The sequence below is a fragment of the Manduca sexta genome, chromosome 20 (genome assembly GCF_014839805.1).
Source record: "Manduca sexta isolate Smith_Timp_Sample1 chromosome 20, JHU_Msex_v1.0, whole genome shotgun sequence".
NCBI classification, from domain to species: Eukaryota; Metazoa; Arthropoda; class Insecta; order Lepidoptera; family Sphingidae; genus Manduca; species Manduca sexta.
In genome coordinates this window covers 10,967,725-10,986,415 of record NC_051134.1, presented here as the reverse complement: position 1 = coordinate 10,986,415, position 18,691 = coordinate 10,967,725, and the positions used below count along the sequence as shown (strand labels likewise).

The window sequence follows — 18,691 nt, the reverse complement described above, 5'->3', positions numbered from 1 at the left end:
TCTTGATAAAATCGTTTAAACATCACTAATCAATTAAATTGTGGGTGTGGTATACGCCGAGTAGCTTGTCAAAAATAATGTTTTATCTATTATTCCAATGTTTTAATGTATTTATTATATAACTTACTGAATGTAAAACGTGTATACAGCTTGTTAACTGAATTGTGGCGAAAGTGACGTTAAAAGAAGTGTTTTCTCGTAGAAATCCTCATCTACGAAGACCACTACGATGACGACCCCGGCCAAGCTGTACGGACGGGAGTTGTCGACATACGATGAGGTGGACGTGGACGAACTGCTGTCCAAGCTAACGCAAGAGGAGCTCACCATGCTCGCCAAGGAGGTTGATCCAGATGTAAGTAACCTCTTTGTTTATGGTACATAATGTTGATCATTTCCCGAAGCTTCAGGCTCTCCAGAGACCTACCTAATAAAATAATATTTAAGATTCTAATTAATAATAGAAATCTTTACAATGAATCTTATTTTATGCAGTAAACTTGTAAATCTTGTGAAACATATAAATGGATCTTATAGATTGGCATAAAAATTATATTTACATGTGAAAGGATATTAGTATTCATTTATTTTAGAAAAAGAGAAAGTGATAAAATAGAAATCTCAAAATGTTTGTATTGTCTGTCATTTAAGGTTTTACAAACAAAACCTTGAATTTGTCCCAAAAATGCATTTTCAATTCATGCAAATAATGTTTATAATTAATTGCACATTAAATAATATGTATACAAACACAAAAGAGAAACAGTTTTAACATGTTTTAAGTGACTATTTACAAAAATACTGTTTTCAGTGTCTTTCCGTGTTTGCTTTTCAAAAACAATTAGTCTTGTTTATGCATTTTTATCTGTTAATATGTGACTAATAGAGTCTAAAAATAGCCAAAAAGATTGAACCATAAATAAATAAGAGAGCATTGTAGGAATACCATTATTCATCCCGCTAGAAACACTGTCTCTTTTTTTTTTACTTATCAAGTATGTTTAAAGATTATACTATGCCAAGAGAAGGATAGGATACAATGTAAAGAAATACTAGCTACTATTAAAATTGTCTTTTTAGACCTGTTAATTACAACGAAAAAAATGGAGTTCAGTGAAAGTTAAAAGTAATTTTTTGGACTGCCAAAGGGTAATTGCTCATCAACCTTCTATTGGACCTTACTCCATTTACCATCAGGTGTAGCGGGGTCAATTTCCTCTGCACTCATAAAAAAAAAATTTTTGGGCATTCTGCCAGTTGCAGAAATGCTAACAAATATCTGACCTGTCTTTAAATTATTGCCAAATTTAGTATAAGTTAATTCTACCTTTTTAAGACAACTGGAAATATTTACAGTATACTTTATGAAGTTATGTTGGTCATAAAACAACCAACTGGCATTTCAGTTTATGAAATCAAATGATTACAATAACTTAAATTGGATGTGTGTACATAGTTGTGCACATGCAATATACTATATACTAATACAATAAATGAACATCCTCTACCCACAGTAAATGCAGGATTATGTACCTCAGTAATACAAGCTTACATCACTCAATTAGACTGAATTGCCGTCTGAGGTCACATCAAATAATGCTTAACCTTCTTTCATTGCCCTTTAGTCTATTACCTATGAATTGGTCATGGTTGTTTGTTATACAACATTGATTTCCATATCAATTAATATGACATTAATTGATTGTTTTGTTGCACAAAAATATATTATTGATTGCTTTTATCATTTTTGTGATGTTCAAAATAACTTTATCCATCATCTAATTTGAATGTGGTCTAACACATTTTTTCATGGTTGTTGTGGAAATTTGGTAACTTTAAACTGTAAATATGATCTTACAAGCAATTATGCTAGAGTAGAATCAACATAAATAATTTCCGTAAAAGCAAAACCTTAAATGGAATAAACAACTTACTGTGTTATCTCCTGTACAAGTAGCCTATATTAATCTTGGTCATATTCTATCTGTGTGCCAATTTTTATCAAAATGTGTTCAGCAGTACTTACGACAAGTATCAAGCAAACACAGAATGCATTATTGCTAGTATATGTTGCTGCCCACTTCACAATTTAGGTGCACATTATGCCAAAAAAATATAATAGGAAAGGTTAATCAGGCATAAAGCACCTGTTACTATTGCAACACAACCTTGGCTCACACCATTCACCTTGCCTTTATCAACTCAGTTGCCTTGTGTTGCAGAAATTTAAAAAACTAACACAATTTGGTGGGAATTTCTTTTTATTGCTACATGAATAGGCATAGTTTGGCTTGAAGCCAATACTGTTTTACAGTTGGTGTATTAAGTTATTGTTTTTAAAATAGATAGCCAAGATTCTTCGAGTTCTATTTATATAACATACCTTAAAATACTATGAGGAACTTTAGTTTTAGTATGAATTCAGGATTTTCTATGTAAAATGTGTTTCGAACAACTATTAACTTTTGGTATACTGTTTTTGTATATAAAGTAACAAATAAATCTCAAATTAAATGCCACAACATTATATTTCATAACAGTGAAAACATTTATGGCATACTGGCATGTTGCACTAATATAAAATAATAATAAAAATAATATTAGGTAAATATTTAAAGAGAAACTGCACTAAGCATTTAATTTTTAAAACATTAACACATAATTGTCTCTACAGTTAGTATATGAACTCGAATGACACCCACTATTATGAAACTCATTACCCAGCATGCTCCAATAACCGTGGTACTGTAACTGCCCATCTTTAGAATAATTAACATTGACTTCACTGTGTGCATATAATCTACCGTGTTGTTTGTTTACGTGTAAAGATACTTTGGTAAATACTATGTAGGCCTTTTGAATATAAAATATATATTCCCAATGTTTTGTCTGGCCATACTGTTTCTAAAAAAATTCATAGTATTAAGTTTGAAAAACAGAAGGCACATACCCTATTTATATAAAAAGATAAAATTACTTGGCTGGATGAAAATTAAAAAAAAATATAATGTTAATGAAAAAAAATATAAGAAAATTCAGAATAAATCCTATAACATAGACATTTTAATTACAACTAGTTTTCAACCTCCATTTTGTTGTTTTGTCATTAATGTTAATTAAATCGGAAGCGGAATGAAACAACCATTACTCACTCTGATTGGATTGGGTAATGATGCAGCAACAACTCATTCTAGTTAGGTAGTTCTCATCAGGAAAACTTATAGTTTATATTCAACAGTTATGTAGGAACCTCAAAATATATATAATAAATTAATAAATACAACCTTTAATCATCTAGTAATAATGTAGGTAAAACTAGTCTTCATTGTACAACCTAAGGTAGGTAATGACAAGTCATTACCCCACTGGGTGCTGGACAGGATCGTAATTGGACTGTCCTTAAAAAATTGCATGATATTTTTATATTTATTTGATGTTTTACCAAATTTATTAATTGTATGAATAAAGCCACATAAAAGTATTATATATTTATTTATTGGTAGGTATTATTAACATTCTTGCCTGTTATGAAATATTAATTACTGAGTAAATACCTTTATCTTTTGTTTACTGCTATAAATAATTGTTATTTGTGTCAATTCACTGACTTGTTAATTACTAACATATTGTTCTACTGAGATGTAACCTACAAATCTAGCATTAGGAACAGGTGGAAATTATTTAAAATGAGTTTCACTTAACCTATGTTTTATTTATATAATAAAACATAGTTGAGCTCCACTTACTTATATAAGTAGACCTATTTGTTTGTGTTTCATGTAAAAAATATGAACGAAATTCGATGCATATATCTTTCTTTTACTAATATTGACTCCAGTAAATTAAGTAGTTTAACGACTAACTATTTACATAATGCAATGGTTGTCGCTGGTGCAGTGAATAAAACACGATATTATGACTCCATAGAAATCAAATTAATACGACTAACACTCCAATGTGTGCAATATTTTTTAACTCATTGCCCATTAATCATCTTTATCAATTCTCAAAAAATACTTAAAAATATCTATATATTTTTTTTGTTGCATTTACCTTATCAAAGTTCATAATAATTTCAGTCATCTAGTTAATCGGATATTAATGCACTAGGCACACGATTATCGACTCAATTACATAGCGATAAGGACATTTAGGGCGCTACCCGATGATAACACGAGAGCTCCAATCCAAACACAATCATTGATATATGATCGCCGTTGAAATTATCTATGTTAAGTGTATTTCAGCCTTGAATTTACGTTTACTTTGTTATGCCAATTGATTAAATAAAATAGGTAAATACTAATAGCAAGTTCATGTCGCACGTGGAATGGTGAGGAGGGAAATCTCGAACTATAACCGCAATGTAAATACGAGAAACTATAATCTATGCAATATACATGAATCGCACGAATCTTAGACATATAGTTTTACTCCCGAATCATTGTGAACGGGATCTTTGTCTTTCGCCTCTTCGTCAATTACTTCAATAACATTAACATTTATAACTACAGAACTAATAGTTTGCTCACGATGCCATTTGTATGAAATTACAGGATCCCCGCGTTTTGCCATCACAAATCATCACCTAAGTAATTCCTCAGTTCATAGACTGAATGCAAAAATCATCCCCATTCATTGTCTTGTAAACACAAAGCAATACTATTTCATTTCTCTTTACTTCCGTATTTGTAATATAACAATTTCCATTGGTAATTCCAGGACAATTTCCTGCCACCCTCGCAACGTAACAACTACGCGTGCGAGAAGGACCCCACGGGTCCGTTGAACCGCAAGAAACTGATCGAGCACATCAACAAGCAGGCGCTCGAGACCCCCGACCGGCCGGAGGTGAAACCCTACGTGCCCGGAGTCATACGAGGCAAAAAGGTAATAGCAAGTTAACGATCATTCATTAGGTTTAATGAAATAGTTATTTACTATTTTTAATAAACTATCCATTTTTTTAAAGTAAGTATCTCAAAAATTAACCAATAAGAACAAAGTCTTTTTGACATGCTTACAATTAAGTTTTTTTTGGATTGGATTAGCCTCGGAATCGGATTGAATTTTGAGATTGGAATTGTTCATAGAAAAACACGCTGTTGTAAAGGTAACCGCAACCTTGTTGTTCTATAAAAAGGTCCTCTGTATAAGACCTACTCATTAGGATATGTAAATAGTTGGTGCTCCTTCAACCTTAAGGAATAAGGCAGATATGTAAATCCATCAATTATTACCAATCTGAATGTTCAAAATGCTAGGATTTACTGTCACCACAAACGATGCGCTCTGCTGCGATAAAAAGAATATTCTTTTAACCCACTTAATGAACTACTGCTATATTTAAGGCCTACGTCCGAAAAAAAACATTACAGTTAAGGCCACTGCCCACTTACACCGGAACATTTAAAATTCATAACCGTATCGGCACGTGGTGTAAATAATATTAAAATGATCTGAAACTAATTGAAAGTAAATGTAAAATATGTAAATAGTACGCGAAAGAATTGTATGTAGTTACGGTGAACAAATCACATTTCAATTAAACTATTTATCATCAAAACTCGGTGAAATGGTACAAAAAAAATTCTCATTACAAATACGTAATTAAAAAAAGAATATTACGACGTCGTGACACGTCGGTCAGTATCGACGTCAACCTGTCGCGGACGACGCGCGCGTTTGTCAAATGTCCTGTAGATGCAACCGTTCCGCCCACCGAGACGTCTACCCACGTCCGACTTATGACTCGCTAATCACTAGCGGCTTCGAATAAAAAACGTTTACTACTAGTGAATAATGGGAGGTTTGTTCATAGCTAATTTTGTCTGGGTGATGGTTGTTTGCTATCGGGTTTTAGTAGCGATAGTAGTAAGCCAAGGAGAGGAATGAACAGGAAAATTGTAAACTAATAGTATGTATTAGGAAACGCTTCGTTTTGGTGACGTATTTTTTTTATTATTCAACATGGGGGAGGTTTATTTTATATTTATCAAGATTTGCAATGTATATAGCTCGACCAGGAAAATAAAAAACCTCACCGAGCTTTGGTAAAACATTAAACTATTTTCTTGTCAGTATTAGGTTAAATTTAAAACGAAAACCAAAAGTGGTTCCCTCATAGCAGATTTTTTATTTTTCTGGTCAGGCTTTATTAACACCGCTCTCGAGGAAGTTGCGACTAACACTAACATTATTTCTTAGTAAAATTATTTGAAAAAATGAACATAGAACTAATTGCAATGTCATTCATTTTCAAACATTCTTCGGAAAATTTTCGCTAAAGAATGTAATGAGTGAGCAACAAATTTGCGGTTGTGGGGTAATGAACATTGCAAATATGACACGTCAGATGAATACGTTTGCTAGCACGTTACGTATTAGATTTTTAATATGTTAAGTTAATAAGACGTTCATGTTAAAAAGAATGGTTATTTTAATTATTTTTTAAACTATATTCTTAATTCATATCCTTATATCAAGGTTGCTGTACATTCTGATGAGTAGCGTCGTGTCTTTACATAATTCATTTGTCGCGGTTACATATTAAAAATAAATAAATGTAATTATAATTGACCAGTGTACTAAACAAGCTCATGAATATTTCCACATGCCGTCCTCTTGTCATCACAATTTTAAAACAATCCAATCAGATAGGGCAGCCGTACCTTATACTTTTGCCACCTTACTAATAAACATTGCATAGATTTGTAATAGTTATTCACTGTTTTGTCTTGATATGTTGACTGACATTTGACGTCTGAGGAAGCGAGACAAAACATTGTATAACTATGACGGACATATTTTTTATTGCTTTTAATGATGAGACGAGCTTGCCATTCGCCTGATGGTAAGCGATACGACTGCCCATAAACAGTAAAAACACCATCTAACACCTTGAATTACAAAGTATTGTTTGGTATTCCACTGCGCTCGCCATCCTGAGACATGAGATGTTAAGTCTTTTAGTAGTCACTGGCTACCAGTGGCGAAAGGTAAAATTTTCAAAAGGTAACCCGAAGCAAAAATAATGCTTTAGTTAATATATCGCGGCTAATTTAACAGAAAGCAAAAACAAAGACAAACGTAAATAAACTTAAAAGGGAAGCCGTAGGAATCAGGTTGTACGGACGCTTCACCACCGCTGACTGTATAGTTTTTTTTTTATTTAACAAAAGGCATAGCACAGAACACAATCATTATAAACAATATTTAAGCACTAAATACAATATGACTAGATTGTATTCCTTAAACCTATGCCCTAATTGAAATTATACTACGGAAACGACGCTACAAAAAACAATTAACAATATAAACATCTGCTTATACTTAAGTGAGTTATGTAAACAAAAATTTGTACGGAAACTAGTACTACCTATAAACTACGTAATTTTCGAATACTATTTAAAAACAGGCCCGGCCTGCTGTTCATTATTCATGTCTACTGTTTGTACCCAATACTTAATTTTCTTTAAAATGATGTGCCTATAATGCGAGGATAAGAAGCGCTATCGTTCTTCACTGTGACTAAGTGTGTTTATACGCAATACTTAAATTTTATGTAAAATGATGTGTCCCTAATGCAAGGGTAACCAACGGTTGATATCATTTTGCACTGTGAGTAAGTGAAGTGGTGCGGTTTGCAGTGGATCCCGCCGCCGCCGCCGGAGAAGGTGCGCGACGCGGAGGAGCAGATCACCATCGACCTCGGCGACGAGTACGAGCAGGCGCTCACCGGCGCCACGCAGGAGGAGATCATCGACCTCGCAGGTGACTCACGCGCTAAGGCATGGGGTTGAGGCTGTCACGTGCACTTGGCCAAAATGTCGAAAATAAAATCTTTTCATAATTTGAACTTTGTCATACAATATTTTATCGTATGTATGTATGGTAGAGGGGGGATCGTGAATTTGAGTTTTTCTTTTTTTTTGCCTTCGCCCGGCATCTACATAAACCTAATATGCCACTGGGTTGATGGATGATTAGATCTTGTTTGATCAAAAATTTCATTAGATGGGAATATGTGCTTTCCTTTGGGGACTTAATATATTTATTAATTACGACAAATAATACCGCCATAGATTTCTAGATTGTGTTTGCCTTTTACAAAGGCCAGACCTAAAAGAAACTTCTAGAATACGACTTTTCAAACGCACCCATTTCGCGATCACATATTTTCGCAGTGCCATTTATTTCAGATCTCAAATTATTCTTTATTACACTAAAATAACTGCGCATGAACTCCCTAGGGATAAAACATAACGCGCAAACGTCTGTGATGTATGTCTGCCAAAAAAACGCGACAACAATCTGGAACGTAAAATGTGACACAATGCGAATGTGTGTTACGAAATTGTATTATGTGTCGTTATAGTTTTATTTATAACTGGCCTCTGTGTACTGCCATGTTCATGGTACATTTTTTTAATTTGGAACATCGCGTTAAATTAATCGATTCAATTAAGAATCGATTATTATTACTCATAGTTTATTTAAGCATAAGTGTTTGAATTTAAAACGTGTATTTTTTTCTAGAATGATCTATTATGATTATACCCGAATTTTACAAAGTTTTAGTGTCCCAGTGAATATAAGTGCTGTCGCAATGTTTACATAGTATGGTCACTATAGTTCATTGAAGCTATTTTTGTACGACTCGTAAAATTTTATAGTCGAAATTATCGAGTTTGTCGACCCACTTACCTATAAAATGACGTGTCAGAAACTGTCGCAGATTCGATACTAGTTTAGGACAATTCATTACCGGTTTCTACCAATAAATTATATTCCATTATCATTATTTATCATCCTTACATGAGTCAGCGCGTCTCGATTATAACCGTAATAACGCGCACATGTTAAATTTATGACAATCTGGCAAAAATCCAGCATTGTACCAATGGTGTCTCATAATTCCGCACGTACGGTACATTTTATAACCAAGCATTAGTCCGCTCTTTGACACGCGAAAAAATGCATAAAACATTTACCGCAATAAAACTCTAATGGATTATTTATAGCGCCGATGTTCAACACGGCGATATTAACTATACGTGTGGCTCCAGAAAGAAATACGTTCTAGCGAATGCAATTATGTTGAATTGCGTGTTCGCGACGTAAATGTGTCGTGGCGTGTTTATTTAGAGATGTGCCGGTTGGTGATAATTTGATTTGTTGTTACGTGACTTTTATCGAATTACAGGATCGTATTCGGGCTAGACTGTACGCATTACAGTCTACAGACTAGTTTGAGCTATCTTGATTTAAATATAGAGTTTTGTTATGTTTATTCAAGCTTTGTAGAGCAGTTGCTTTAGTGCAAGGGGCTTGGCCAATGAAGGAATTTGTAGAATACCTTGATCTGAGATGAAACACGAGTGATTCTTATCGATATGTTAAATTTTCCGTATCTGATTAATATTACGGAATGAAATTAAAAAATAAATCTATAGATCTCCTTATTTATTTATACAAAAAATTATTATATTTGTATCGCAACATATCGATAAGGCTTATCGATTTAATAATGGATGTATAATCGATTCTCAGCTATCCTCGGCTTCCACTCGATGATGAACCAGGACCAGTACCACGCGTCGCTGCTCAACAAGGGACAGCCGGTCGGCCTCGGTTGGGACGGCATCACCAAAGCTACCAAACCAAAGGTATGTTGTAGATAGTTCAAAAAATGTTTTGTGGAAGCTATATTTAATTTTTATTCGAATAGTTTCATAACTGTCCTAAGATCCTCAAGACTGTATCAGATTTAAGTTTGAGTATGATTTTATAGACTTATTAATGTTTCAGTAGATTTAATCTATCATACAGTTTGAATTATTTTATATATTTTATAACTAAATGAGATCATTTTTGCGTTTCAGGTTTATCCAATGGATCCTCCCAACGACACAGACCCAGACGAGACCATAAAGAGGGTACAAGAAAATGACCCCACGTTGACTGATCTCAATTGGAATAATATTAAGGTATTGTATGATAAATATTCACTCAAGTTACTTTGTAGCAATGCACATAACGCTATGTTTTCAGTATATGGCAATAATAGCAAATATTGTGAAATATTCGTTTGATTTTAACACACGCGAATAAAACTGTACTTTATATTTATGAAAATGGAGTTGAACTCTACGTCAAAAATGATTTCGAATATTTGTTCATGCAAAAATAAGGTCATTATTTCGGTAATGACAACATAATCTAATTTATTTATTTTTAATAAGGTACACCAACAGCATTACATATTACATCAATCAATATTATAAAAAAACAATAAGGTACAGCATCTGATATGTGTGCTACTAATAGGTGAACACAACATTTACCACTAACAACATATTGAATTAAAATCTAAAGCATAATAATAGGAAGTAGAAAAGAAAATTATAAAGTATTAAAAAATATTATATCAATGAGTAACAACTATATACTAACCCCTTTATTCATAGACGTTTTTTATCTAACGACCGAGTAAAGCTGTGATAACAAGTCTGTTTCTCAGTGCTGACGGCATGGCAGTCTTCGCAGTGCATAGACGTAGGGCCGTTGTGATTGGCTAATATTGAAATACAACAATAATAACCAATCACAACGGCCCTATGTCTATTTCTCAGTGCCGTTGGGCACTGAGAAACAGGCTTGTTATCACAGCTTTACTTCGTCCTTAGATAAAAAACTTTTATGAATAAGGGGGTAAATAATTTGTTTATAAAAACTATTGTAACAACGTCAATGAAAACGATTGTAATCTAATTGATAGTTGAATGTGATACATTCCAGAACATAAGCGACGAGAAGTTCGAGAAGCTGTTCTTGGGTCTGAAGACGAACACGCAGCTGGAGGTGGTGTCGCTGGTGAACGTGGGGCTCGGCGACCGCGGCGCGGCGGCGCTGGCGGCCGCGCTCGCGCGCAACAACACGCTGCGCTCGCTCAACGTCGAGACCAACTTCATCTCGCCCGCCGGCGTCGTGCAGCTCGTCGCCGCGCTGCTGCACACCAGCGTCGAGGAGTTCCGCGCCTCCAACCAGGTACAATCCCTTCCCGATCACAAAACGCACTTGGCAAAACCGGGACGATTCGATTTGAAAACGGGACTCAGTGATAGCAATAGTTAAATTAATGTGTAGTAAAAATAGGCTAAAAGAAATTCATGTAGCTGTTAGTGATTCTAAAAGTGGCAATATCTATAGGATGTGACAATATAGGCCACATAAAATATTCCCAGATTGACCGTTGAAAGCAGTCTGTTATTCTTATTTAGTTCAGCATATAAATAGTAACATAATGGTAAATGTCAGGTTCATTAACAATTTCAGGTGTTTATGTTTATTTTCATATACAATTGGCAAAGTACTAGCAAATAATTGTTGCGTATTTAAGCTTTAAAATACATATTTATCGATATATCCCTCGATCCCCAGCGATCGCAAGTGTTGGGCAACAAGATCGAGATGGAGATCACGCAGCTGGTGGAGCAGAACCCCACGCTGCTGCGGCTCGGCCTCCACCTCGAGTACAGCGACGCGCGGCACCGCGTCGCCTCGCATCTGCAGCGGAACATCGACAGAAGTGAGTGCCACACTGTCTCTAACCAGGGCTTAGATACTGTTATCGATAGACAATCCTGTGGGATTATACAAGGTGCTTGGAAGGAGACAGACGAACACCCGTATTTTAATTCTTTATGGGTGTATCGAGTTTTCCCAAGCACCGGATATAAATCTAGGTGGGTTGCCCATACCTAGTTATAACTCTAATAGGGGAGTAATCTTCTAGCAAATTAAAAAAAATAATAATAAGTGATTTAATATGCGGGCATAATTATCGACTATCGAGAGATACATCTCTTGACAGTCGATATTTTTCCAGGGCTGGATTACACTTTTTATTAGTGCTGTCAACTTGCGGTTTTGCCGTGTGAAGACAAAACCGAGATATATCAATTTTATGTTTTATTATTAGGTTTCATAGCCCATATATGTGCATTAAAATTATATAAAGTTCGATGCAAATCATCGTTCTTAATTCTGGTCATTCAATAAGTTTTATTACAGGTTTTTATTATTAGATACATAATGTTTTATGTAATGTATTTTTAGATTGATTATGTATAGTCTTTATTATAATTTGTGTACATCAAAAATGATTTCTCTACCGAATACTTGTGTTTTCGGCTTTACATCATCTCGTATTGTCGCAAGATTTGTTTCTATCATCAAACATAACTCGAAGTTCATACATCAAGAAATCTGTACTTTCATGGAAGCTGGAAGAATGCTGTGCACGAAATATCAAGACCAGTGTAAAGGCAAAGGATTGCGCATTATCAAAACATTTATCACGACAATACATTCCATAACAAGTAAAATTCACTCGAACTAAAGAATTTAATACAAATTATTAAAATGCGAAATTGTATCTATATGTAATGGTATCTATATACATAACAAAACATGCAAACATAAAAAAACATGTGAGAACATATCGATTATCTTTATTTGTCACAAATAAATTTGTTTGTAACAAGATAGAAATCGATGAATCATTAATCTTAATTTGATATCGATTTAATCATTTAAATAATTCGTAACGAGTGAATTTACAAAAAAATTATAAATGCGATGTAAAAAGCTCATTGGCACAAGCACTATGACGATAACAAACATAATCAGCTTTTATTAACGGTCATCAATCAAGGTCTCAGCTCATCGTAATGTGAAGAACTGTACATAAACAACAGAAGATATACCTGTGTCTGATGCGGGGAAATACTGTTATGTGTAATTATTTGGGGTAAACAATTCATGTGTTTAATATATTTTTAATACGTCAGCTTTTAATGTTGTAAAAAAATATTGCTTTTCACGGAAACAAATATTGTGGGGTATTTGCATCAGAGACAGGACCTATACCAAACCGATTGTCGTATATCAGATTGTCGAGTGCTCAAGCGAGCTAGCGCGTCGCTGCGCCTGCGCCTGCCGCGCGGACCTCCTCCCGCCCTCGGCATCGACTCCAGCTTCCTCATGACGCCGCCCTGCGCCGAGGCACTCACGCCCCCTACCCCTGAACCGAGGCGACCAGTCATCACCGAAAACGTCGAGAATACAGTCGTCGTCGAAGCCAAAGAGCGGCCACAGGAGCCCCAGAACGGAGACGCCCCTCTATTCCCTCGGGAGCGTGTGATCCCGGTCGCGACTGAGTTAAGTCCGCCTGTGAACGGAGAACGAGAAGTGGAGCTGCGCTCCGGAGACCATGTGGACAGATTCGTGAAGGCGGAGAAACCCGATATTAACCCCAATCCGCACTCGTGAGTAACACACACACTCACGCGTGTCCTCCCCCTCGATACCATTGTCTAGGTCTGTGTCACGTGTCGACAATTGAACAGATATAAATCGATATTCTTATCGATAATACAATCACAATTTTTTATCGATTCGAAATGTCTGTTCGATTGTCCAAGCGTATAAAGATGGATGTGCCGTGATCGAGCTCATGGTGTGCAAGTAGTGAACAGTGTATGTTGTTCCATTACAGTACGGAAAGACCTAACGCTGCGACTTCAGTTCAGATTCTTTAACAACATGCAAAAGGGCGCGCGTAGTCAATAGTCGGAGGTCAGACCCGCAGCGGTACAGTAACTGTTAGCACGCCGCGCAGACGTATAACATACTTCGCTTAGCAGCTTCATAATGTCGATTGAACGAGTGGCCACTGACACGGTGCTGTTTTTTAGTCCCTGTTTTATTTCCTCTGCTTAAAAAAGCCTAAATGATCATAGCTTTTAGGGCGACAAATTATAATCACAATTTCGATATAATCGCTGACGTAATGACATTATTTATAATATAAATTATTGATGACCCACTATTCATTTTTCAAGTATCCACATAGATATTCAATTGCGATTAAATATTCAATAAAAAACAATCACTAACGGGTTTGGTATACTGGAAAATATAATTTCATATAATTTAATTGGTATAAGTATCAATTATGTTGTTCATTAATTGAGTTAATAATGTCGAAATGAATATTACATTTTATTAAAGTAATAATATGATCATTATAGGCATGACATAAAAAAATGGTATCTATAAAACTGCACCAAATAAAATCTATTCTAGTCAAACGTGTCACTTTGATAAATCAAATAGCAAAGAAGTGGCATGTTTATCTTTTTAACACACTCTTACTCTATTCTAAACAAATTCTTTACAATATTTATAAGATCTGCTCTCATTCTATCCCTGATACGTAATTTAACTAATATATTTGATCCCCGATGAGTTTTCGACAATTTTAACAGTTAACAATTTGATTTTTAGCCGAGAGGGGAGCGTAGAACCGAATGATAATATATAGAAATGGCCGCAGAACATCGGTAAAAATCCCGTTTTTTTTTATTTAATTGGATTTGCTGCATATAAGGCCGATTATATTTTGCAGTGCTATTTTTTTCTTTCGGGAATAACGAGTTTTTCCACAGAGTAAGGCTTCGCTAATCGAGTGTTTGAGCCATCGATCGTCTGTGGGGTCCCAGATACGACAGGATAGGCTTTGTGTGTTTTATCTAATTTGTATTGAATAAATTTAACGTTTGTCTGTCGATTTTGATTTCGATTGATTTTAGGAGATTTTGACAACGCCTTTATATTGATAGAAGTTATTTTTGAAGAACTCGTTAAAAATAGTCTATATCAATGATTATCAAATTTTCACCATTGAAGCATTTATTGTATTTATAACATTTTTCTTCTAAAATGTTTGAAAAGCGATTTAAGTCTCCTGAAATATCCAATATCGACGTTGCAATGTCTTTATTTTAATAAACCTAGTGTTATAAGCGAAGACTAATCATGCAAGCGTTATGCATGTGTGTGAGTACTAACAGAATGCTGCGATTGCGTTCCCTTCTCTACACTATGCGACGAATGTTCCAGCATGTTAGTTAAAATAATATACTCCTGTGATGTGAATTATTGTTTTATTGTTAATCCTATATACAATGTGTACCTGAAAACGAATGTTACCGATATTCACTGTATTGATAAAATCGATATGGATAATAACTCGATTATTGTAATTACTATATCTGAAATATATTTTGTGTTGAATTTTAGCAAAATGTTATAACCAATTTCAACTTGAAATACGGTGTAGGAATTTCATTTACGCCTTTCTTAAAGTTTTATACAGCAGTAATTAGTAAAGAAGTTGTCATATTTACTAGTCAAATGATATCTCGAAAAATCTAATACTTGTATTTTTGTTTTGTATCTCAAATTTAAAATATTCATAGGAAATTGTATTTATAAATATCGCGAATATCGGTATGTATGTATGTATGTATGTATGTATGTAATGCCCCGAGCCTGTACCCTGTGTTGTGCATTGCAGTACGCCAGCAGCGCCGGAGCCAGAATAGCGCTTAAAGCCTCGCCTCTCACGTGTGGTAAGTGCACAAAATTATATTGATTACAAAACGTTTTTATTTTAAAATAAATCGTCGCTTGAAATATATCTGCCATTATATTATTAAAATAAGAAATTCTAGCCAAGGATCATGACGCTTTTTTATACTAAGTTGATATTAAATATTTTTTCATATAAAAAGGAATCATGTCACATCAGCTAGCAACATCTCAGAAAGAGTAAGGTTTAACTTGTCAAAAATTGTATATATATTTGTTACCCTCCGCTTATATTATATGTAAGCATGATTTCCAACTATATCCATCCTACTTAACTGAATGCAAAATATATTTATATTGTTGTATGTCATATTTGTATCTGAAACCATTGTATTTGTCACACCTAAATACATGACTGAGTTAAGGTTTTTTATAGTATTTAATCGCGTATTTTTTTGGAAATGACAAGTAAATTTGATTGTATGACACCCAATGTCCTTTAACTAGTATTTGAGTATGAGCACAGATCATAGCAAGCATATAATTATATTTAGCTTTTAACTCATTTTTTTTTCATTTTTATAAATAGATAAATTTTCTTATACTTACAAATGCATATGTCATGTTACAAAATACTTTTTCTTATACATTGAACTTAATCTCTTACCGCCATTTTCAATAAACGATTCCAATCGCTTTTTTAGATCTATCTCAAAAATTGACAAATCCGAACAAAGTATTTTTGACATGTTAACAAATGACTTATTTTGATTGGTCCATTCTCGGATACGAATTGAAGATTGAGTTTGGGATTGATTATTGAAAATGGCTGTTAGACAGACACAGAGTTATGAATTATTAGCTTGCAAACAATTTAGGACAGTTTAATTTGCTCTTAATAAAAACCAACACTGAAAATCTCCAAATACAATAATTCGGTGTTAAAATATTCGCGGTAAAATGGTGCCTGTGAATTATTATATACAGATACAGTGTCATTACATATAGTACTTTTCTATACTTGTATTTCAGATTAATTAAGATTTTTCAGCGCATTAACATCATCCTTATTAGATGATTTTAAATTTATAAATTCCCAATTGATAAATGTGTTTACGATGTGTTTGCAGGTGGTCGCGTGCGTCGCCTGACGCAGTTCACCCGCAGCCGCAGCTACGTGGTGGGCTGGATCCCCTGACGCTGCCTCCGCGCCCTCCCGCGGGACCTTGTGCTTGTGTGCCCTCAACCCTCCAGCCAGACCCTTCCTACCACTATAAGCTTAGCTTACACCACAATTTCAATGTTTTTGGACGTTTAAAATTAGAACAACCTGTATACTGACTTTTCTACGCCGAGTTTTAATGTTAGTAAAAATGTTGCTTTACGCTTAAACAAAATTATGCGGTGCTGCTAGTAGTTAGTACGTTTGAAGGGCTCCTGAAGTTTTAATAAAACTATTTCGACGACACACAATCACAAAGTACCGAACGGACAGTTATATGTGTGCCCGAGCGATGAATGTTGTATGCAACAAGAATTGTGATTTTATCACTCGATCGAACTTGAAACGATGACAACACTAGTATGGTGGCAGGCCCATCACTAGTCCAATAAGTGCAGTGTAAATCTCATTTGATATGAATTTTAAATAACCATAGACAATGTTGATATTTCTTTTCAATACTTCGCATTCGAGCTATTCGAAGAGATTTTTTTTTCTAAATTAGTTTTAAGTGTTTTTTTTTAATTATGCTTTGAATAGAAAATATATAATCATACTGCCGCTACTTGTTCTACAAGTAAAATGACAATTCTTGTCTATGTGTGAGTGACGTACGTTTTACAATTAATTCTTACTATAGTGTGCTAATGAAATTGTATTAATTTTTATTATTATATTGTAATATATTTTAGATGTGCACATTCCATTAATGCGAAACATGGTTCTCTTGTTTTGACGCTTATATAGTGCAATAATGACACTACAAATAAAATATTTATCTTTACTAACATATATTGACTGAATCATAGAGAAATTATATTTTGATTTAAAATTTCGATATTAATTCTTATTTGATTGAAAAATAACTTTTTTATTAATCAGTTTTTATGATTAATCGATATATTTTACAAGGGAAGATATGACCCGTGTGTAACGTAAGAGAAGCCATGTTCTGCGTCAATGGAGAGCAAAGTTAACTTTACATTTTTCAATAAAGCACTAGGTTTCGTTGGTGGTGTGTAGTCACGATTCGTATGCCTTCAGCGGTCAAAATACTTTTGTACGTTTTTATAGTCGTTGTTAGATAATAATAGAGTAGGGAGTCATACAGATGCAGATTAGCTTGCAATACGCGCGACCTTCTGCTTTCTTGAGACATAAAATGCTTACGTTTAAATTGTAACTTTATGTATATTTGATAGTGGATCTACTGGGGAACTAAGTGTCCGTAAGATTGTGATAAAACATCATGTTTTTTCCATTATAAAAATACAGCTCGACTTTTAGTTTCCATAAGAGAGATTATTTGTATATGAATTTAGATTTTTTAAAGTGTAATATTCTTTTATTGTGACGATTTATGAAAAATAAAATATAAATTAATTAATATAAAACATAATTTTAATTGTAGTTATTTATGTTGATATTAAAGTTCAGGAGCATTTTGATTCAACGAAAACCTTGACTATTAGGGTCGCAGTTCTGTAGTTTGTGACAAATGTAAAAAAAACTTAATAAAGTACGTAAAACATTGACCATTCTGTTTTAATTTAACAGCCTTTTCATTCAACTATATACATAATTGATGATTATAACCATTGAAAATACAATAAAATCGATGAATCTGTTTCAAGATATCAAAAAAGCCTTGCTATATTAAATTTATGAGAAAATCTATTTTTTTCTTTTATGACTGAAGTTTTAATTAAATCGGTTCAGCCGTTCTTGAGTTACAAATGATAACTGATTCAGTGGCGTAACTACGCAAATACAACTGTATTGCGTAGGTACACGGTACGAGTACGACTACCGCGCTCAGGTCCTGGGTTCGAATCCCGGATCGAGCCAAAATTACAGTAGCCGGGTTTTTCCATCTTAAAAATTAGTCAGTCGCAGCTCGGAGTCAGGAAGTTGGCGGTGTGATACCCCCGTGCCTCGGAAAGCACGTAAAGCCGTTGGTCCTGCGCCTTATCTCTCTCCGGTCATGTCGGATTGTCGTCTCACCGAACTATGAGCCTGTTGGAACAGAGA

At 34.3% G+C, this 18,691-nt stretch overlaps 1 protein-coding gene across 11 annotated transcripts in view; it reads left to right on the top strand.

Moving 5' to 3' along the window:
* LOC115440658 (tropomodulin-1) overlaps positions 1–18,195 on the top strand; it is a 75,121-nt gene extending 56,926 nt beyond the window's left edge. For 3 of the 11 annotated variants that reach the window (XR_005112655.1, XR_005112653.1, XR_005112656.1), the window contains exons 2-12: positions 203–355; positions 4,723–4,890; positions 7,650–7,773; positions 9,553–9,668; positions 9,885–9,989; positions 10,801–11,049; positions 11,443–11,590; positions 12,956–13,331; positions 13,562–13,641; positions 15,425–15,479; positions 16,569–18,195. Coding sequence is in view for 3 of the 11 variants with exons in the window: in XM_037440664.1 (XP_037296561.1) it covers positions 203–355; positions 4,723–4,890; positions 7,650–7,773; positions 9,553–9,668; positions 9,885–9,989; positions 10,801–11,049; positions 11,443–11,590; positions 12,956–13,331; positions 13,562–13,604 (1,482 nt within the window). In the remaining 8 variants the exon portion in view is untranslated. Of the gene's footprint in view, positions 1–202; positions 356–4,722; positions 4,891–7,649; positions 7,774–9,552; positions 9,669–9,884; positions 9,990–10,800; positions 11,050–11,442; positions 11,591–12,955; positions 13,332–13,561; positions 13,657–14,352; positions 14,409–15,424; positions 15,480–16,568 lie in introns of those variants that run through there. The other 8 variants (XR_003938385.2, XR_005112654.1, XR_003938388.2 and 5 more) reach the window with 8 other exon arrangements.
* The last annotated feature ends 496 nt before the right edge of the window (positions 18,196–18,691 follow it).